At 52.0% G+C, this 22,865-nt stretch overlaps 1 protein-coding gene across 4 annotated transcripts in view; it reads right to left on the bottom strand.

Moving 5' to 3' along the window:
* Positions 1-22,865, bottom strand: part of LOC138746794 (aquaporin-5-like) — a 33,014-nt gene that overhangs the window by 6,807 nt on the left and 3,342 nt on the right. For 3 of the 4 annotated variants that reach the window (XM_069905254.1, XM_069905251.1, XM_069905250.1), the window contains exons 2-3: positions 16,552-16,713; positions 15,764-15,880 (exon numbers count right to left, since the gene is read on the bottom strand). In XM_069905254.1, the coding sequence (XP_069761355.1) occupies positions 15,764-15,880; positions 16,552-16,713 (279 nt within the window). The remainder of the gene's footprint in view (positions 1-15,763; positions 15,881-16,551; positions 16,714-22,865) is intronic. The other variant, XM_069905253.1, reaches the window with a different exon arrangement.

Here is a 22,865-nt window from a genome sequence, read left to right on the forward strand (position 1 = left end):
GGAAGGGAAACAAACAGAAGGGTCATGGAGATTAAGGAGGAGGAGGTGCTTGCTGCCTTACAGTGGATAAAGGTAGACAAATCCCCTGGGCCAGATAGGACATTCCCTCAGACCTTGAGGGAGACAAGTGTAGAAATTGCAGGGCCTTGATGGTTATATTCAAAATGTCCTTGGCCACGGGAGAGGTGTCAGAGGATTGAAGAGTGGCTCATGTTTTCCTGCTGTTTAAGAAAGGCTCCCAGAGTAAACCAGTTAACTATAGGCCAGTGAGCATGACATCAGTAGTAGGTAAATTATTGGAAGGAGTTCTGAGAGATAGGATATACAGGTATTTGGACAGCCATGGGCTGATCAAGGACAGTCAGCATGGCTTTGTGCTTGGTAATGCATGTGCATGTTTAATGAATCTTGTAGAGTTTTTCAAGGAGGTAATCAAGAAGGTAGTTGAAGGGAAGGTTGTGGTTGTTGTTTACATGGATTTTAGTAAACCCTTTGACAAGGTCCCACATAGGAGGTTTGTTCAGAAGGTTAAGCCACTAGGTATCCATGGAGAGGTTGTAAACTGGATTTGAAATTGGCTATGTGGGAGAAAACAGAGTTGCAGAGGATGCTTGCTTCTCAGACTGAAGGCCTGTGTCTAGTGATGTACTCATGGCTCTGTTGGGACCATTGTTGTCTATATCAATGATCTGGATGATAACATGGTAAATTGGATCAGAAAGTTTGCTGATGACATAAAGATAGGAGGCGTAGTGGACAGTGAAGAAGATTTTTAAAGCTTGCAGAGGGATCTGGACCAACTGGGAGAATAGGCCAATAAATGGATGGTGGAGTTTAATGCAGACAAGTGTGAGGGGATGCATTTTGGAAGGATGTACACTGTAAATGGAAGGGCACTGAGAAGTGCGGAGGAGCAAAGAGACCTGGGGATACAGGTACATTGTTCCCTGAAAGTGGCATCACAGGTGGTCAGGGTTGTAAAGAAAGCTTTTGAGTATTGAGTATCAGGGTTAGGATGGTGTGGTGAGATTGTGTAAGACATTGGTGAGGCCAAATTTGGAGTATTGTGTGCAGTTCTAGTCACCTAGCTACAGGAAAGATGTCAGTAAGATTAAAAGAATGCAGAGATTTACCAGGATGTTGCTGGGTTTTCAGGAGTTACAGGGAAAGATTAAACAGGTTCAGACTTCATTCCTTGGAACGAAGAATATGGGGAGATTTGAGGGGTACAGACAGAATAAACGTGAATAGGCTCTTTCTACTGAGATTGGGAGAGATAAATACGAGAGGTCATGGCTTTAGGGGGAACTTTACTCAGAGAGTGGTGGGAGTGTGGAATGAGCGGCCATCTGATATGGTGGGTGTATACTTGATCTCAAATTTTAAGAATAAATTGGATGGATACATGGATGGGAGAGGTCTGGAGGGTCATGGAGTAGGAGCAAGTTATTGGGACTTACTGAAGAGTGGTTGGTCCAGACTGGAGGGGCCGAGTGGCCTGTTTATCTGTGATGTAGCATTCCTTGGGATATGAAGCTGAAGTTGCAGGAAACAGCTGTTGACCAACATGCTTGGTGTTGGGCAACTAAGATATGCATTGTCAGATACTGCCTCCAATCTGTTCCTCGTTCATTCTCCCGAGGAGCAAGGACAGAACCAACGGCCAGTGCAGGCTGACAGATTGAGTTCAAGGAGTTCCCAGTCAGTGGAGGAACAGAGTCCAGAGGAACTTAGCAGATCGAACAGCAAACGTGCAGGGAAAGAAACCGCTGACTTTTCCAATCAAGATCCTGCATCAGGGACAAACTGGAACTAGACTTGGTCAAAATGGGAGTAAAACCACAATGCTGGAGAAACTCAGCAGATCAAACAGGATACTTTATAGAGCAAAAAGACATAACCAACTTTCTGGGCTCGATCAAGGTATGTGCAAAATGGTGGGCATAGGTCAACAGGCAGGTGGATAAGGGAGGGAGGGCACCCCAGCAAATGGGGTTGGGGGGGGGGTAGGAGAGCTGGAGGAAAGAATATGGGGAAGAGAACAGAGAGGAGTCCAGCAAAATGAAACTTTGGTTAACTCACCTGCACATTATTCAACATTTCTTAAATGTACGTAAGAGTACAGGAGGGGTAATATTACATGAAAGTGCCTTCTGCCTGTCACCTTCCTGTTATATCTGTGACATACCCTGCTTTTTACACACGCGCCTTGCACAACAACCATGAGTTGAGCAGTGGAAGCCAGAACATTTCTGGAATGTTCACTGGCAGATCTTCAAACAGTTTGAAAAAAACTGTTTATGGGAATTCATATGTGAAGAGACCTCTCGTCGATCAGTTTAAACTACGTTACTTGAAGAGGTGTCGGAAATACGATTTTGAATTCTGGAGCTAAACACACTGCTGGAGTAACTCGGTACACCAGCAACATCAGTGGGAGAGAGTGTGCTCAACGTTTCCAGTCTGAACCTGTCATCAGGACTGGGCAGGTGTAATTCTGGAGCAGGGTTGATGAGATGAGGAACAGATAAGCACAGAGTGTAGTCAGAGGAAGGCTGCACCCAGGTTGGTACTCCTGTCACCATCCTTCTGTCCCTACACAGTCCACACTCCCAATATCCCAAACACCCTCTACAGTCACAACACACCCAATATCCCAACACATCCCCCATAATCTCAACACATTCTGACACTCTCAAAATCCCAACAGTTGCAAATCTTCATCATATACCCAACAAACTCCCAGATCCCGCTCACAAACCTCTTTCACATCTCCCGAGTCCCACCCGTGTCGTACCCTGCTCACAAATCTCCTTCGCATTCTCCCCGCTCACAAGTCCCGCGTCTCCCACACATTCCCCAGCCCCCATCACGTCCCCCTCACATTTCACCCTGCTCCCAAGTCCCCCATGCTCATAAATCTTTTTCACGTCCCACTCCCAAATCTCCCACACATTTCCAAAATTGCCATACATGCCTCACGTTCCCAATTCTTCTTTGCCTTCTCCCCCACTCGCAAGTCCCCCTCATGTTCCCACCCACTCCCAAATACCCCACACGTTCCCCAGTGCCCATCAAATTCCACACCCAGTCCCCCACTCTCGCAAATCTCTTTCCCGTTCCCCACCCATTCCTGAGTCCCCTCGCGTTCCCCACCTGCTCAAAAGTCCCCCTCACATACCCCATCACATTCCTCACCCACTCCCAAAACCCAATTAAATCCCCACACACTCCCAAGTTCCCCACCTGCACCCAAATCTCCCACATATTCCCCATGCTCCCAAATCTCAATACGTGTCCCACGTTCCCAATTCTTTTTTGCATTCTCCCCTGCTTCCAAGTCCCCCTCGTGTTTCCCACCCACTCCCAAATCTCCCACAGTCCACAGCACCCATCATGTCCCCATACGTTCCCCAGCCCCATCACATACTCCACCCACTCCTAAATCCCAATACATTCCCCACAATGTTCCCAAGTCCCCCTCGCGTTGTCCCCATGTTTCCTCACCTGCTCCTAATTCTCTCACACATTCCACACCCGCTACCAAGTCCCCCTCGCGTTTCCTCCTGCTCCCAAGCCCCCCATCATTCCTCAACCACTCCCAAAACCCAATACATTCCCCACGTTCCCTTCAAGTTTCCCCCACGCGCTCCCAAATCTCTTTCACGTCCCCCAGCCCCCCTCACATTCCCCACCCCTCCCGAGCCTCCCTGGCGATCACCTCTGCATCACATTCCTCACCCACTCCCAAATCTCCCACATATTCCCCATGCTTCCAAATCCCAATACGTGCCCCACGTTCCCAATTCTTCTTTGCATTCTCCCCCGCTTCCCAAGTCTCCCACACATTCCCAGCCCCCCTTGCATCCCACACCTGCGCCCAAGCCCCATCGCGTCCCTCCTGCTCCCAAGTCCCCATCACATTCCTCACCCACTCCCAAATTTCTTTCATGTCCCCCTTACGTACCCCATCACATTACTCACCCACTCACAAAACCCAATTAAATCCCCACTCACTCCAAAGTCCCGCACCCAAATCCCAATACATGCCCCACGTTCCCAATTCTTCTTTGCATTCTCCCCCGCTCAAGTCCCCCTCACATTCCCCACCCACTCCCAATTACCCCTCGTGTCCCCCCACCTTCTCCCACACTTTCCACAGCGCCCATCACACCCCTCACCCGAGTCCCCCTCACATTCCGCTTGTCCTCCTGCTCCCAAGTCTCCTCACATTCCCCAGCCCCATCACATTCCTCACCCACTCCCAAATCTCCCACACATTCCCAATTCTTCTTTGCATTATCCCCTGCTTCCAAGTCCCCCTCGCGTTCTCCACCCACTCCCAAATCCCAATACATTCCCCACCCACACCCAAGTTCCCCTTGTGTTCCCAGCGCCCATCAGATTGCCAACCTACTCTTAAATCTCCCACACATACCCCAGCGCCCATCAAATTCCACACCGTCCTCCACGCTCACAAATCTCTTTCCCATTCCCAAGTCCACCTCACGTACCCCCTCACAATCCCCAGCCCCCATAATTCCTCAACCATTCCCATGTCCCAATTCTTCTTCGCTTTCCCGCATCCCCCGAACCGCTCCCAAGTCGCCCTTGCTCACAAATCTCTTTCACGTTTCCCTCCCACTTCCGAGTCCCCCTCGTGAACCCCAGCCCCATCCACACTCACTCCCAAATCTCCCACACATTCCCCATGCTCCCAAATCCCAATACATGCCCAACCCACTCCCATGTACACCTCGCGTCCCCCAGCGCCCATCACCCACCTACTCCCAAAGCCCAATACAATCCTCACACATTCCCCAGCCCCCATCACACCCCCCTCGCATTCCCCCCTAGTTCCCAAATCTCCCACACGTTCCCCTAGCTCCCAAATCCCAATACATGCCCCACGTTTCAAATTCTTCTTTGCATTCTCCCCCGCTCCCAAGTCCCCTTCGCATTTCCTCATTCGCTCCCACAAACCTCTTTCACGCCCCCATCACATTCCCCTTGTTCCCGAATCCCCTCTGCGAGTCCTGCTCCCAAGTCCCCTCACAGTCCCCACCCACTCCCAGATGTCCCACACAATCCCCACCCTCTCCCAGATCTCCTACATGTCCCTCACCCGAGTCCTCCTCACGTTCCCCTTGCTCCTAAGTCCCCTTCACGTACCCCATCACATTCCTCACCCACTCCTAAAACCCAATTAAATCCCCACACACTCCCAAGTCCCCCCAACTGCACCCAAATCTCCCACACATTCCCCATGCTCCCAAATCCCAATATGTGCCCCACGTTCCCAATTCTTTGCATTCTCCCCCACTCCCAAATCTCCTACACAATCCACAGTGCCCATCACATTCCCCAAGTCATCCGCGCACACAAATCTCTTTCACACACCTCCACCAGTCCCCCTCGCGAGCCCCAGCACATTCCTTACGCACTCCCCACATGCTTCTAAATCCCAATACATGTCCCACGTTCCCAATTCTTCTTTGCATTCTCCCCCACTCCTAAGTCCCCCTCACATTTCCCACCCACTCCCCACATGCTTCCATATCCCAAAACATTCCCCACCCAACTCGAATCCTCCAGCACCCATCATATTCCCCACACATTCCCCAATGCCCATCAAATTCCACACCCACTCCCATGTCTCGCACACATTCCCCAGCCCCCATCACGTCCCCCTTGCTCACAAATCTTTTACGTTTCCCTCCACTCCCAAGTCCCCCACCCAAAACCCAATAAAATCCCCATACACTCCCAAGTCCCCCTCACGTCCCCAGCGCCCATCAAATTCCACACCAAGTCCCCCACACTCACAAATCTCTTTCCCGTTCCCAAGTACACCTCACGTACCCCATCACATTCCCCACACACACTTCCAAGTCCCCCTCACAATCTCCAGCCCCCGTCATTCCTCAACCATTCCCATGTCCCCAATTCTCCTTCACTTTCCCGCATCCCCCCCAACCGCTCCCAAGTCCCCCTTGCTCACAAATCTCTTTCACGTTCCCCACCTGCTCCCGAGTCCCCCTCGTGATCCCCAGCCCCATCCTCACCCACTCCCAAATTTCCCACACATTCCCCATGCTCCCAAATCCCAATACATGCCCAACCCACTCCCATGTACATCTCGCGTTCCACAGTGCCCACCTACTCCCAAAGCCCAATAAATGCCCCACGTTTCAAATTCTTCTTTGCATTCTCCCCCGCTCCCAAATCCCCCTCGCATTTCCTCACTCGCTCCCACAAACCTCTTTCACGCCCCCCCCCCACCAGCTCCCAAGTCCCCAGCCCCTATCATTCCTCAACCATTCCCAAAACCCAATACATTCCCCCAATCCCATGATCCCTGCCGCTCCCGAGTCCCCATCACATTCCTCACCCACACCCGTTTCCCATGTGTCCCCACCTGCTCCCAAGTCCCCCTCACGTACCCCACCCACTCCCAAATCTCCCATCATTGCACAACTACTCCCAAAACAATCCCCACCCTCTCCCAGATCTCCTACACGTCCCTCACCTGAGTCCTCCTCAGGTACCCCATCACATTCCTCACCCACTCCTAAAACCCAATTAAATCCCCACACACTCCCAAGTCCTCCAACTGCACCCAAATCTGCCACACCGTCCACAGTGCCCATCACATTCCCCAAGTCATTCACGCACCCTCGCCAGCTCCCAAGTCCCCCTCGTGAACCCCAGCACATTCCCCACCCATTCCCGTGTCCCCAATCGCTGCCGAGTCCCCCTCGCGTCCCATCACATTCCTCACTCACTCGCAATCCCCACCCACAGTCCCTCACCCGCTCCCGAGTCCTCCACGTGTCTTCATGCTCCTAAGTCCCCTTCACGTTCCCCACACACACCCGTGATCCCCAAGTCCCACGCCCCATCATTCCTCACCCACACAATAAAATCCCCCACTCCCAAATTTCTTTCATGTCCCCCTTACGTACCCCATCACGTTCCTCACCCACTCACAAAACCCAATTAAATCCCCACTCACTCCAAAGTCCCGCACCCAAATCCCAATACATGCCCCACGTTCCCAATTCTTCTTTGCATTCTCCCCCGCTCCCAAGTCCCCCTCGCATTCCCCACCCACTCCCAAATGCCCCTCGTGTCCCCCCACCTTCTCCCACACTTTCCACAGCGCCCATCACATCCCTCACCCGAGTCCCCCTCGCATTCCGCTTGTCCTCCTGCTCCCAAGTCCCCCTCACTGTCCCCAGCCCCCATCATTCCTCAACCACTCCCAAAACCCAATACATTTCCCAGATGGCCCCAATTCTCCATCCCCATCGCGTCCCCAACCGCTCCAAGTCTCCTCTCATTCCCTAGCCCCATCACATTCCTCTCCAACACATTCCCAATTCTTCTTTGCATTATCCCCTGCTTCCAAGTCCCCCTCGTGTTCTCCACCCACTCCCAAGTTCCCCTTGTGTTCCCAGCGCCCATCAGGTTGCCAACCTACTCTTAAATCTCCCACACATACCCCAGCGCCCATCAAATTCCACACCGTCCCCCACGCTCACAGATCTCTTTCCCATTCCCAAGTCCCCCTCACGCTCCCGTTATCCCCCTGCTCCCAAGTCCCACTCACGTACCCCATCACATTCCTCACCCACTCCCAAATCCCAATACGTGCCCCACGTTCCCAATTCTTCTTTGCATTCTCCCCCGATCCCAAGTCCCCCTCACGTTCCCCACCCGCTCCCGAGTCCCCCTGGCCATCCCCAGCCCATTTCTCATGCACTCCCAACATGCTTCCAAATCCCAATACATTCCCCACCCAACTCGAATCCTCCAGCACCCATCAAATTCCACACACACTCCCAAGTCTCCCACCTGCTCCCAAGTCCCCCACACGTCCACAGCGCCCATCAAATTCCACACCAAGTCCCCCACACTCACAAATCTCTTTCCCATTCCCAAGTCCACCTCACGTACCCCATCACATTCCCCACCCACTCCCAAATCCCAATACAATCCCCACACATATTCCCAAGTCCCCCTCACAATCCCCAGCCCCCATCATTCCTCAACCATTCCCAAAACCCAATACATTCCCCCGTCCCCCTCAAGATTCCCCCAATCCCATGTGTCCCCACCTGCTCCCAAGTCCCCCTCACGTACCCCACCCACTCCCAAATCTCCCATCATTGCTCAACTACTCCCAAAACAATCCCCACCCTCTCCCAGATCTCCTACACGTCCCTCACCCGAGTCCTCCTCACGTTCCCCTTGCTCCTAACTCCCCTTCACGTACCCCATCACATTCCTCACCCACTCCGAAAACCCAATTAAATCCCCACACACTCCCAAGTCCCCCAACTGCACCCAAATCTCCCACACATTCCCCATGCTCCCAAATCACAATACGTGCCCCACGTTCCCAATTCTTTGCATTCTCCCCCACTCCCCACCCGCTCCCAAATCTCCTACGCAGTCCACAGTGCCCATCACATTCCCCAAGTCATCCGCGCACACAAATCACTTTCACGCACCTGCTCCCAAGTCCCCCTCGCGAGCCCCAGCACATTCCTCACACACTCCCCACATGCTTCCATATCCCAAAACATTCCCTACCCATTCCCATTCCCAAGTCCACCTTGCGTCCTCCAGCACCCATCACATTGCCCATCTACTCTCAAATTTCCCACACATTCCTGTGTCCCCAACCAATGCCAAGTCCCCCTCATGCACCCCATCACATTCCTCACCCACTCGCATAACCCAATACATTTCCCACACTCCCAAATTTCCCTCAAGTCCCCCTCGCAATCCCCACCCACACCCAGATCTCCCACACGTCCCTCACCCGCTCCCGAGTCCTCCTCGCATTCCCCTTGCTCCCGAATCCCCCCTCCACGTGTCCTCATGCTCCTAAGTCCCCTTCACGTTCCCCACACACACCCGTGATCCCCGCCGCTCCCAAATCCCATGCCCCATCATTCCTCATCCACTCCCAAAACCCAATAGATTCCCCACACACTCCCGCTTCCCCAGCGCCCATCACATTGCCCACACACTCACAAGTCTCCCACATTGCCCCCATCGCGTCCCCCACCCGCTCCCAAGTCCCCCTCACAATCCCCAACCCCCAACATTCCTCAACTTTTCTCAAAACCCAATTCATTCCCATGTCCCCTACATGGGTTTCCTTCTCTTTCCCCCGTGCTCACAAATCTCTTTCACGTTCCCACCCACGTCCCACTCGCGTTCCCCCTGCTCCCAAATCCCCCTCGCAATCCCTAGCCCCATCACATTCCCCACCACACCCAAGTTCCCCTCAACATCCACTCCCAAGTCCCCCTTGCTCCCGAATCCCTTCCGCATGTCCTCCTGCTCTTAAGTCCCCTTCACATTCCTCACCCACTACTTAAACCCAATTAAATCCCCACGCACTTCCAAGTCCCCCAACTGCACCCAATTCTCACCCACTCCCCACATGCTTCCATATCCCAAAACATTCCCCATCACGTCCCCCTTGCTCACAAATCTTTTACGTTTCCCTCCGCTCCCAAGTCCCCCTCACGTCCCCAGCGCCCATCATTCCTCAACCATTCCCATGTCCCCAATTCTCCTTCGCTTTTCCGCATCCCCCCAACCGCTCCCGAGTCCCCCTCGTGATCCCTAGCCCCATCCTCACCCACTCCCAAATCTCCCACACATTCCCCATGCTCCCAAATCCCAATACATGCCCAACACACTCCCACGTACATCTCGCGTCCCCCAGCGCCCATCACATTGCCCACCTACTCCCAAAGCCAAATACATTCCCCACGTTTCAAATTCTTCTTTGCATTCTCCCCGCTCCCAAGTTCCCCTCGCGTTTCCTCACCTGCTCCTGAGTCCACTCCGCATGTCCTGCTCCCAATTCCCCCTCACAGTCCCCAGCCCCTATCATTCCTCAACCATTCCCAAAACCCAATACGTTCCCCCGTCCCTCTCAATTTTCCCATGTGTCCCCACCCGCTCCCAAGTCCCCCTCACGTACCCCACCCACTCGCAAATCTCCCATCATTACTCAACTACTCCCAAAACAATCCCCACACATTCCCCACCCTCTCCCAAATCTCCTACACGTCCCTCACCCGAGTCCTCCTCGCGTTCCCCTTGCTCCTAAGTCCCCTTCACGTACCCCATCACATTCCTCACTCAATCCTAAAACCCAATTAAAACCTCCCAAGTCCCAAAACTGCACCCAAATCTCCCACCCATTCCCCAGCCCCCAACACGTCCCCCTTGCTCACAAATCTTTTACGTTTCCCACCGCTCCCAAGTCCCCCACACGTCCACAGCGCCCATCAAATTCCACACCAAGTCCCCCACACTCACAAATCTCTTTCCCATTCCCAAGTCCACCTCACGTACCCCATCACATTCCCCACCCACTCCCAAATCCCAATACAATCCCCACACACACTCCCAAGTCCCCCTCACAATCCCCAGTCCCCCTCAAATCCAGCCCCCATCATTCCTCAACCATTCCCAAAACCCAATACATTCCCCCGTCCCCCTCAAGATTCCCCCAAACCCATGTGTCCCCACCTGCTCCCAAGTCCCCCTCACGTACCCCACCCACTCCCAAATCTCCCATCATTGCTCAACTACTCCCAAAACAATCCCCACCTTCTCCCAGATCTCCTACACGTCCATCACCCGAGTCCTCCTCACGTTCCCCTTGCTCCTAAGTCCCCTTCACGTACCCCATCACATTCCTCATCCACTCCTAAAACCCAATTAAATCCCCACACACTCCCAAGTCCCCCAACTGCACCCAAATCTCCCACACATTCCCCATGCTCCCAAATCACAATACGTGCCCCACGTTCCCAATTCTTTGCATTCTCCCCCACTCCTGTCCCACTCCCCACCCGCTCCAAAATCTCCTACGCAGTCCACAGTGCCCATCACATTCCCCAAGTCATCCGCGCACACAAATCACTTTCACGCACCTGCTCCCAAGTCCCCCTCGCGAGCCCCAGCACATTCCTCACACACTCCCCACATGCTTCCATATCCCAAAACATTCCCTACCCATTCCCATTCCCAAGCCCACCTTGCGTCCTCCAGCACCCATCACATTGCCCATCTACTCTCAAATTTCCCACACATTCCTGTGTCCCCAACCAATGCCAAGTCCCCCTCATGCACCCCATCACATTCCTCACCCACTCGCATAACCCAATACATTTCCCACACTCCCAAATTTCCCTCAAGTCCCCCTCGCAATCCCCACCCACACCCAGATCTCCCACACGTCCCTCAACCGCTCCCAAGTCCGACTCGCATTCCCCTTGCTCCCGAATCCCCCCTCCACGTGTCCTCATGCTCCTAAGTCCCCTTCACGTTCCCCACACACACCCGTGATCCCCGCCGCTCCCAAATCCCACGCCCCATCATTCCTCATCCACTCCCAAAACCCAATAGATTCCCCACACACTCCCGCTTCCCCAGCGCCCATCACATTGCCCACACACTCACAAGTCTCCCACATTGCCCCCATCGCGTCCCCCACCCGCTCCCAAGTCCCCCTCACAATCCCCAACCCCCATCATTCCTCAACTTTTCTCAAAACCCAATTCATTCCCATGTCCCCTACATGGTTTTCCTTCACTTTCCCCCGTGCTCACAAATCTTTCACGTTCCCACCCACGTCCCACTCGCGTTCCCCCTGCTCCCAAATCCCCCTCGCAATCCCTAGCCCCATCACATTCCCCACCACACCCAAGTTCCCCTCAACATCCACTCCCAAGTCCCCCTTGCTCCCGAATCCCTTCCGCATGTCCTCCTGCTCCTAAGTCCCCTTCACATTCCTCACCCACTACTTAAACCCAATTAAATCCCCACGCACTCCCAAGTCCCCCAACTGCACCCAAATCTCCAACACATTCCCCATGCTTCCAAATCCCAATACATGCCCCACGTTCCCATTTCTTCTTTGTATTCTCACCCACTCCCCACATGCTTTCATATCCCAAAACATTCCCCATCACGTCCCCCTTGCTCACAAATCTTTTACGTTTCCCTCCGCTCCCAAGTCCCCTTCACGTCCCCAGCGCCCATCATTCCTCAACCATTCCCATGTCCCCAATTCTCCTTCGCTTTCCCACATCCCCCCAACCGCTCCCGAGTCCCCCTCGTGATCCCTAGCCCCATCCTCACCCACTCCCAAATCTCCCACACATTCCCCATGCTCCCAAATCCCAATACATGCCCAACCCACTCCCATGTACATCTCGCATCCCCCAGCGCCCATTACATTGCCCACCTACTCCCAAAGCCAAATACATTCCCCATGCTCCAAAATCACAATACATGCCCCACGTTTCAAATTCTTCTTTGCATTCTCCCCGCTCCAAAGTCCCCCTTGCGTTTCCTCACCTGCTCCTGAGTCCACTCCGCATGTCCTGCTCCCAAGTCCCCTTCACAGTTCCCAGCCCCTATCATTCCTTAACCATTCCCAAAACCCAATACGTTCCCCCGTCCCTCTCAAGTTTCCCATGTGTCCCCACCCGCTCCCAAGTCCCCCTCACGTACCCCACCCACTCGCAAATCTCCCATCATTACTCAACTACTCCCAAAACAATCCCCACACATTCCCCACCCTCTCCCAAATCTCCTACACGTCCCTCACCCGAGTCCTCCTCGCGTTCCCCTTGCTCCTAAGTCCCCTGCACGTACCCCATCACATTCTTCACTCAATCCTAAAATCCAATTAAAACCTCACACACTCCCAAGTCCCCCAACTGCACCCAAATCTCCCACACATTCCCCATGCTCCCAAATCCCAATACATGCCCCACGTTCCCAATTCTTTGCATTCTCCCCTACTCCCGCTCCCAAATACCCTACAGTCCACAGTGCCCATCACATTCCCCAAGTCGTTCGCGCACAATCTCTTTCACGCACCCCCAGCACATTCCTCACGCACTCCCCACATGCTTCCATTCCCCACCCATTCCCAAGTCCACCTCACGTCCTCCAGCACCCATCACATTGCCCATCTACTCTCAAATTTCCCACACATTCCCGTGTCCCCAACCACTGCCACGTCCCCCACCTGCTCCAAAGTCCCCCTCATGTACCCCATCACATTCCTCACCCACTCGCATAACCCAATACATTCCCCACTCCCTAATTTCCCTCAAGTCTCCCTCGTAATCCCCATCCACTCCCGAGTCCTCCTCGCGTTCCCCTTGCTCCCGAATCTCCCCCCACATGTCTTCATGCTCCTAAGTCCCCCACACACACCCATGATCCCTGCCGCTCCCAAGTCCCACGCCCCATCATTCCTCATCCATTCCCAAAACCCAATAGATTCCCCACACACACCCGCGTCCCCAGCGCCCATCAAATTGCCCACCTATTCCCAATGCAATCCCCACACACTCCCAAGTCTCCCACATTCCCCAGCCCCCATCGCGTCCCTCACCCGCTCCCAATTCCCAATACAATCCCCACACACACTCCCAAGTCCCCCATGTGTCCTCCTGCTCCCAAGTCCCCTTCACAATCCCCAACCCCCATCATTCCTCAACCATTCCCAAAACCCAATTCATTCCCATGTCCCTAATTCTCCTTCGCTTTCCCCCGTGCTCACAATCTCTTTCACGTTCCCCACCCACGCCCCACTCGCGTTCCCCCTGCTCCCAAGTCCCCCTCGCAATCCCCAGCCCCATCACATTCCCCACCCACACTCAAGTTCCCCTCGTGTTCAACACCCACTCCCAAGTCCCCCTTGCGTTTCCTCACCCGCTCCCACAAATCTCTTTCACACCCCCCACCAGCTCCCAAATGTCCCACAAATCCCTCACCGCTCTTGAGGCCCCCTAACATTCCCCTTGCTCCCGAATCCTCTCCGCATGTCCTCCTGCTCCTGTCCCCTTCACATTCCTCACCCACTCCTAAAAGCCAATTAAATCCCCCCACATTCCCCATGCTCCCAAATCCTAATACATGCCCCACATTCCCAATTCTTCTTTGCAATCTCCTCATGTCCTCCAGCACCCATCACATTCCCCAATGCCCATCAAATTCCACACCCATTCCCATGTCCACCTTGCATCCCCACCTGTTCCCAAGTCCTCACCCGCTCCTGAGTCCCCCTCACATTCCCCTTGCTCCCGAATCCATTCCGCGTGTCCTCCTGCTCCCAAGTCCCCACCCCCTATCGTTCCTCAACCACTCCCAAAACCCAATACATTCCCCACATGTTCCTAATTCTCCTTCGCATTCCCCTGTCTCCCCCTCTCCCGTGATCCCTGCCACTCCCGAGTCCCCCTCGCCACCCCCCCGGCTCCCAAGCCCCCCGCCCTCACAAATCTCTTTCATGTTCCCCACCCGCTCCGTCATCTTCCCGCTACCAATTCCCCCTCGTGTCGTCCCCCACGTTTCCTCATCCGCTCCCAAATCTCTTTCATGTTCCTCTTGCTCCCGAGTCCCCCACGCTCACAAATCTCTTTCACGTTCCCCACCTGCTCCCGAGTTTCCCTCGCAATCCTCAGCCCCATCACATTCCTCACCTACTCCCAAATCCCAATACATGCCCCACATTCCCAATTCTTCTTTGCATTCTCCCTTGCGTCCCCAGCGCCCATCAAATTCCACTCCCAAGTCCCCTTCGCGTCGTCTCCCGTGCTCACAAATCTCTTCCACGTCCCCCTCCCGCATCGTCCCCTCACTTCCGTGTCTCCTTCACAATCCCCAGCCCCCATTACATTCCCCAACGCCCATCAAATTCCACTCCCGTCCCCCAACTTCCGAGTCCCCCTCGCGTTCCCCCCTGGCTCCCAAGCCCCATTGTGTTCCCCCGCACTCACAAATCCCATTCGCGTTCCCCACTCGCACCCAGGTCTCCCACACATTCCCCAGCCCCCATCACATTCCACACCCATTCCCCCTCGCATCCCCCATCTGCTCCCAAGTCCCCATACATTCCCCACATGTTCCCAATTCTCCTTCACATTCTCCCCACTCACAAGTCCACCTCGCGTCCCCCATCACATTCCCCACCCGCTCCCATCCCCCATAACATTGCCCACCTACTCCCAAAACTCAATACAATCCCATCCCCCTCGCGTTCCCCACCTGCTCCCAAATCTCCCACACTTTCCCCACATGCTCCCAAGTCCCCCTCGCCTTCCACCCCCGCTCCCAAATTCCCCTTGCATCCCCTACCTACTCCCAAGTCCCCCTCATGTCACCCATCACATTCACCACCCACTCCCAAGTCCCCCTTACGATCCATCCCAGCTCCCAAGTCCTCCTCGCGTTTCACCCTGGCTCCCAAGTCCCCCATCCGCTACCCCATGCTCCCAAATCTCCCACATATTCCCTAGCCCCATCACATTCCCCACCCACTCGCTCCCAAATCCCCCTCGCTTTCCCCTCCCAAGTCCCCCTCGCGTTCCCCACACACTCCCAAATCTCAACTGTCCTGTGCCTCCCCAACATACTCTCAAAGCTGCTACACATTCCAATATACTCTACATTCCCCACACACTTCCAACCTCCATCACAGTCCCACATCTCCATCAACTTCCCCACCACACAGTCCTCAACACCCACCTTCCCAACACATATGGATCCTAAACTCCAATCAACCATCTTACGATAATGCCTCAACCTTCACGTACCCAGATTCTGACTAACAAACTCCAGTGTCCACTCAACTCTGCATATTGGTGGTTGCTACAACTTGTCATGTGATGTTCCGTGAGGTGTCAGGGTGAAGAACTTAACTCACCCAGTGCTGACTGAAGTTTGATGTTACAACAGCAGGTCCCAGGGATCGAGCAGGATTCATGCTACATCCAGTGTAAGGAATCTGTGGACAGGCAGCGCAGTCAGTCTGCTGGGCCCTCTGTGCAAGCACACAGGGGTTGGGGGAGAGGTTGCAGGAGATGGGGCTTAGGTGAGGGAAGAGGATGGGGAAGGGGAAGGGGAAGTGGGAGACAGGTCACAGTGAGCGTGTGCTGACCAGCAAGAGAAATAAACAGAATAATGGAAAAACCTTGTTTTGGTTTATTCTTTTTCTGGGATTAGGGCTTCAGCTCCAAGGCCGGAGACTATTGCTTATCCCCAATGGTGATGCTGTGTCTGAGCCACTGTTCAACCCCTTTGGTGAAGACCCCATTGCAGGGGACGCTCCCATTACCAGGGTACGGAACCATCACGGGGAAGGCATCATCACCCACTGTGTGCATTGGTTTTCCCAGGTAATCAAGGTATTGAACACTCAGAACTTCACTTGAGAGGGAAAATGCACATTGGCTCAGAATTCGGCCCAGGTGGAATTGATCAGCCATCCCTCTGGTGTGCAAGTGCTTACTGGTGGGACAGGGTTCCCAGGGCACAGCCCTTCCTGTTGGGCAGGACCTCTCCCTGTGGACCTCCCTTCCTCCATTGGTCAGGGACCCCCCCCACACCTCCTTGAGGGGCTGGAGGCTGCAGCTCTGCTCAACACCTGTTGGGCTGGGATCTGGAACTGAGGCAAAAGTGCTGGCAACAATCACACACTGACATCGTTCTCACCGCTACCAAGTGACCGAGGGTGACAGAGGCTCCGAGGGCCACTGGTGCAGATCCCTCAAAGTTGTTCTCCTTGGATGAGATGACAAAAACACACAGCACAAGTTGGAAGGTGACGATGACTTCAATCCCCAAGGCCTGGATCTGTGTCACTCCTGCTGAAGGCTGTGGGGCAAAGGGATCCTAATTAAACTGCTGCAAGCAAGGTGGCTTCAACGTCCTTTCTTCCCAACCCCCATAAACATGCCACTTGGGACATTGGTGAACCCAGTGTGGACCAGTGATTACATCTCCACAGCTCAGATACCCCTAAAGATCCTCCAGCCCAACGCACAGGGACTTGGTCACTGAAACATCCCGTCTTCAGGATGTGATTCAACAGCTGTGGAGATCCCAGGACTGTCAAAAACTCACAAGCAAATTGCAGCTTTAAATCACAAATTGGAACAAGGCAAGGCATCCCAGTATATTTTAATGGTTGAACAAGAACTGCTACCTCTTCATCTCCAACAATTGAAATGCTGTAATCAAAATCCATGTGTTCAAACCTTGCCCCAGGGGTACTGCTCCCAACCTGTGGAACATCTCCATCACCCACCTGATCTGGCCTTTGCACACATCCCCGATTCCTTTCATCCCACCACAGCCTGACCATCAACTGGCTGGGATAAGCTCCCTCCCTGACAAGGTCCATAAGTGTTGGGTAGGCAGGCCAGGGTGTGACTGCATCTCACTCTCCACTTTCTCTGCAAGTTCCAATTGATCCACAGCCCATTTCCCAGACAAGGTTTGTAAAAATCAACAGCCTGCAGTGTTGGGAGGTCACACAGCATCCAGAGGAAGTAAAATGCAGTCGAGCCCTTCACTGGGAAGGTGGAAAAGCAGAGTGAATTAAAAGGTACTTACTGCATTATACCATGTAAAAGTTAATCCCCTCCCCCCATCCGAGCTCCCGACCCCCTGAATGATGCAGACAAAAGTAGCGTGAGTGTAACAGTCAACCCCAAAACTTTACCCTAAATATTGGTCCACAAAATCTGACTCTTGCATGCTCCTCTTTCTCATTTGTCTCTGTTGTTGAGACAAATGTCTGCTGAATATTATGAACCAGGGATACATATAGAACATAACCACATGTTGCAGGCTCTTCAGCCTTTCAGGCTGTGACAACCTCCTCCACAATAATCTATTTCCCCCCCTCACACCCATCACCCCCACATTTTCTTACACCCATGTGACAATCCAAGAGTCTTAAATGTCCCTCTTCACAGCCTCCACCACCTCCCTGGCAAAGCACCAACCCTCTGTGTAACAAGTGGGATGTCTCCCCTCAACCTTTCTCCATTCAGCTTAAGCAGACATCCTATGGTATTTGCTACTGTCCCCCCAGGAAACAGCTGCTAGCTGTCCACTCAATTTAAGCCCCTCATAATCTTGTAGAACTCTATTAAAGTCACCTCTCATGTCTCATCACTCCAAAGAAAACACCTTCAGCTCTGTCACCTTTGCTTCAAACAGCATGTTCTCCAATTCAAACAACATCCTGGTAAATCTCCTCTGCATCCTCTCCATCCACATCCCTCCTGTAATGTAATGTGGTGACCAGAACAGAACACAATACTCCCAAATGTGGTTTAACTAGTTTTTTGGAGCTACAAACATTAGCTCACAGCTCTTGAACTCAATCCCACTATTATTAAAGGTCAGCATATCATGTGCCTTCTTAACTAATCTATCAGGCTGAGTGGCACCTTGATGAATCCCTGGATTTGGAGCCAAGATCTCTGTGTCCTTCCACGTTGTTAAGAATCCTGGCATTAATCGCGGTGTCCGTCTTCCAATTCAACCTTCCAAAATGCATCACTTCACACATCTGGATTGAACTCCATCTGCCACTTCTCCGCCTATCTCTCATCCTGTGGTAACGTGACAACCATTAACAACAACTCCAACTTTGGTGTCATCTGCAAACTTACTGATCCACCCCTCCACTTCCAAGTCATTTATAAAAATCACAAAGAGCAGGAGTCTCAGAACAGATTCCTGTGGTATGCCACTGGGCATTAACCTCAAGGGAGAATACGCTACATCTACAACTACCCTCTGCTTTCAGCAGGCAAGCCAATTCAGCCTAGGTTCCATCTCCTTAGCAAAAGGGACATTGGATCAGAGGAGGTTGAATCCTTGTGGGGAGAGTTGAGAAACTGCACGGGTAAAGGACCCTGATGGGAGTTACATAGAGGCCTCCAAATAGCAGCCAGGAGGTGGGGTACAACTTACAGCAGGAGTTAGAGGAAGCACGTCAGAAAGGCAATATTATAGTGGTCGTGGGGACTTCAACATGCAGGCAGACTGGGAAAATCAGGTGATGATGGGTCCCAACAGAAGGAATTTATGGAATTCCAATGAGATGGACGTTTAGAGCAGTTCGTGGTCAGCCTCGGTGGGAAATGGCAATTCTGGGCTTGGGCAATGAACTGGATTTGATTGGGGAACTTGAGGTAAAGGAACTCTCAGAAGGCAATGGAAACAATGTGATAGAAGTTGAAATCGAATGTGTCAGTGTTACAGTTGAGGACAGAGAAAGAGAAGCTGGCCAAAGGTGGTTGGAGGGGGATCACAGCAGGGAAGATGGTGGAGCATCAATAGCAGAGGTTTCTAGAATAATTCAGAAAATGTAAGAATGTTTCATCCCAAAGAAGGAGAAGGTAAAGAGAGGGTGAGGCAGCCGTGGCTGACAAGGGAGGTCAAAGACAGTGTTAAAGCAAAAGAGAGCAAACAGTATTGTAAACTTTAGTGAGAAGCTGGTGTTCCACAGGGTCAGTTTTGGGGAACCAGTGATGGAATGGATGGCTTTGTGACCAAGTTTGTAGATGATATGAAGCTTGGTGGAGGGGCAGGTCATGTTGGGTAGCAGGGAGTCTACAGATGGTCTTGAACAGGATGGGAGAATGGGCAAAGAAGTGGTAGATAGAGTAGAGTCCTGCACTTCGGTGGAAGGAATAAAGGGGTGGACTATTCCTAAATGGGGAGAATGCAAAAAGCAGATGTCCAAAGGGACTTGGGAGTCCCAGTTCAGGATTTATTAAAGGTTAATGCAGATCAAGGCAGCAGTAAGGAAGGCAAATTTAAAATAAATATATATATTAATATTTTTGGATTCCTCAATCTCACAGCCTTCAGGAAGAAGCTGTTTCCAGCCTGGCAGTCCGGATTTTGATGTTCCTGTACCTCCTTCCTGAAGGTAGTGGGTGCTGGATGGTAGGGGCCCTCAATAATTCTTTGAGTGTCAGTGGAAGAAAAGGAGACCCCACTAATCACTGTGGTAAAACACATATCTGCAGACCTCGCAATTGAAGTAAAAACACAAAGCTGGGGAAATTCAGCAGGTCAGTGTCCTTTATGTAGCAAAGATAAAGATACAGAACCAACATTTCAGGCTTCAGCCCTTTCGTCAAGGGACGAGCAAAATGTAGGCATTCGCCCGAAACATTGGTTATGCATCTTTATTTTTGCTCTATAAAGTAGACCAAGTGAAACAAGCACCTTCAGCTCTGTCCACTGCAATAGCGAGGATCTCCCAGTGGTCACCAACTTCAATTCCCCATCCCATTCTCTCGCTGACATGTCTGTCCATGGTCTCATGCACTGTCAGTCTGAGACCACTAGCAAATTGGAGGAACAACACCTTGTCTTCCAACTGGGCTCCCTCCTACCAGATGACATTAATATTGACTTCTCTGGTTTTCGCTAAACCCCCCCCCCCCCGCCCTCCATTCTTCCCCCATCGCCTTCCCCCAGCTCTGTCTCTCCCTTCTCGCTCCTTTCACACAGACATGGCAAATTCTTACCTGGTCCATTCTCATATCCCATTAACACTTTTGTTGGACTGGATTCATCCCCCAGCCGGCACTGTCTGTGTTCTGAGACTTTCTGAGATTTCCTGCTTCTGATTTATTCCTTAGTAGGGCTCATGCCGAAACATCAGCAATATATCTTTGTCTCCTACGGACGCTGAAAAGACCAGCTGAATTTTTACTATAAAGTAAATGGTTTGACCTGCATTTTTACCCCAGTAATCACTGATCCTTCATTGTGTAAATCGTGGAACCCACTCCTCGATGGCGCTGTGAGTTTACCTTTACTGGAAGGACTGGATGATTTCAAGGCATCTCTCTGCCACCTTGTTACTGTATCCCCAGAAATGACCACATCCCAAAGAATGGACTGATATGGTCCAGCAGGGGGAACTGTGGTGCCAGCCAGTGCTGCTGAGCACAAGCCTGCCACCCACAAATCAGCACCAGGTTCTCCTCGTTATCAAACAATATTAACTGGTGAAATAATGACTCCAAAAACAAGTGAGCTTCAAATAAGTACATTGCCTGTAGCTCACTGACCAACTCACCTAAAAGTCTGGGCCCTTTGCTGTCAGATGCCATTAACATCGACTTCTCCAGTTTCTGCTAACCTTCTCTCCATTCATCCTCCCTTCCCTTTCCCCTTAGCTCTCCCTCTCTATTCCCAGAGCCATCTCTCCTCCCCTGCTTTCTACTCTGCCCTCCCTCCCTTCTCCACCTATTATCTCCTATTTTTGGGTCCATGATTCCTTCCCCCCCCCCCCCCCACCCCTCTCTCCTTACCTTTTCCTTCAAACTCCTGCCAAAATTTTCCATACTCGAAACTTTGATGTATCTTTGCTACATAAAGTTCACTGTTAGACCTGCTGAATTTCTCCAGCATTTTTATTTACACCAGAAAGATATCACAGTCAGAAGGGGTGTTCACTGAAACTATTTACAGACTGATCTTCAATACACAGCTGAATGATTTGGACAATTTGATGCTAGTCCTTTATCGAAATGAGGACAGGCACAGGAACAGCAAAGTAACCTCCTAGAAAATTTACAGTGGAGATAAAAGGGGGAGCTGAGGTGGTGAATGCAGGCTTGATTTTAACATTTAAGAAAAAATTTGGAAGGTACTTGGATAGGTAGGGGTGTGGAGGGTAATGATTCAGGTGCAGGTCAGTAGGACTGGGTAGAATAATAGTCCCACACAGACTTAATGGGCCGAAGGGCCTGTCATGTTTAATGGTTCCGTGGAATAACACAAAAGAGGTGGGAAGGTGTAATATTGTACAAGGTGAGACGGTGTAAGGCCTGTGAACTGTAGGAAGGAAATAGAACTCTGTAGCACAGACCTTCCACACAAGATAGAAAAGAGATTCTGGTGACAAATTTCTAAAAGGGTCACTAGTGAAAAAGCTGAAGAGGGTTGAAAACAGGTGGAGACTGGGGCTGGAATGAAACACGCCAACAACCACAGCCATGTTCCTCTGTGCCAGGGACGAGCCCAATCAGTGACAACCACTGACCAGTTTCACTGGGGAGCCTGAAGTCCAGGACACTTGCTCTCACATCATTTCTGAGATCCAGCATGGGGTCCACAAAGGGATCTGCAACGGGGTAGTGAAAGCCACATATGGACAGCGCTGCTCCGTCACTTCACTGAGAAGTACAGAACACTGAAGGTCTTGAGAAACTCAGCAGGTCACGCACCACCCAGAGAAAGTTCGGGCATGAGCCTGTTCAGGAATGGAGAGAAACCTGAATAATAGTAGGGGGAGAGGGAGGGAGAGAGGAAGGGGCGGGGGATAAAGCATAAACTAACACTTCATGTGGATTCTACAAGACCTGCTGAGTTTCTCTGCACATTTATATACTGCACTCCACCCCAGTGTCTGCAGATTTTCTTATTCAACTTCACTTTCTCAATTTCCACACACTGATGATGTTTCCCGACCATTTACCGTGACCGTCCTTTCTTGGTTTGTCCTTCCAAAATGCAAAACCTCACACTTGTCTGCATTAAACTCCATCTGCCATTTCTCAGCCCATTTTTCCAGCTGGTCCAGATCTCTCTGCAAGCTTTGAGAACCTTCCTCGCTGTCCAAAATGCCTCCAGTCTTAGTGTCAGCTGAAAACTTGCTAATCCAATTGACCACATTCTCATCCAGATCATTGATATAGATGACAAATAACAAGGGTCCCAGCACCAATCCCTGAGGCACACCACTAGTCACAGGCCTCCAGTCTAAGAAGCATCATCCACCACTACTCCCTGGCTTCTCCCGTCCAGCCATTGTTGAATCCAGTTCACTACATTACCATGAACACTGAATGTCTGAACCTTTCTGACTAAACCCCCATGCGGGACCTTGTCAAAGGTCTTACTAAAGTCCATGTAGACAACGTCCACAGCCTTTCCTTCATCAACTTTCTTGGTAACCTCCTCAAAAAATTCTATAGAATTGG

This window comes from Narcine bancroftii, chromosome 12, assembly GCF_036971445.1.
Source record: "Narcine bancroftii isolate sNarBan1 chromosome 12, sNarBan1.hap1, whole genome shotgun sequence".
In the NCBI taxonomy this organism is placed as follows: domain Eukaryota; kingdom Metazoa; phylum Chordata; class Chondrichthyes; order Torpediniformes; family Narcinidae; genus Narcine; species Narcine bancroftii.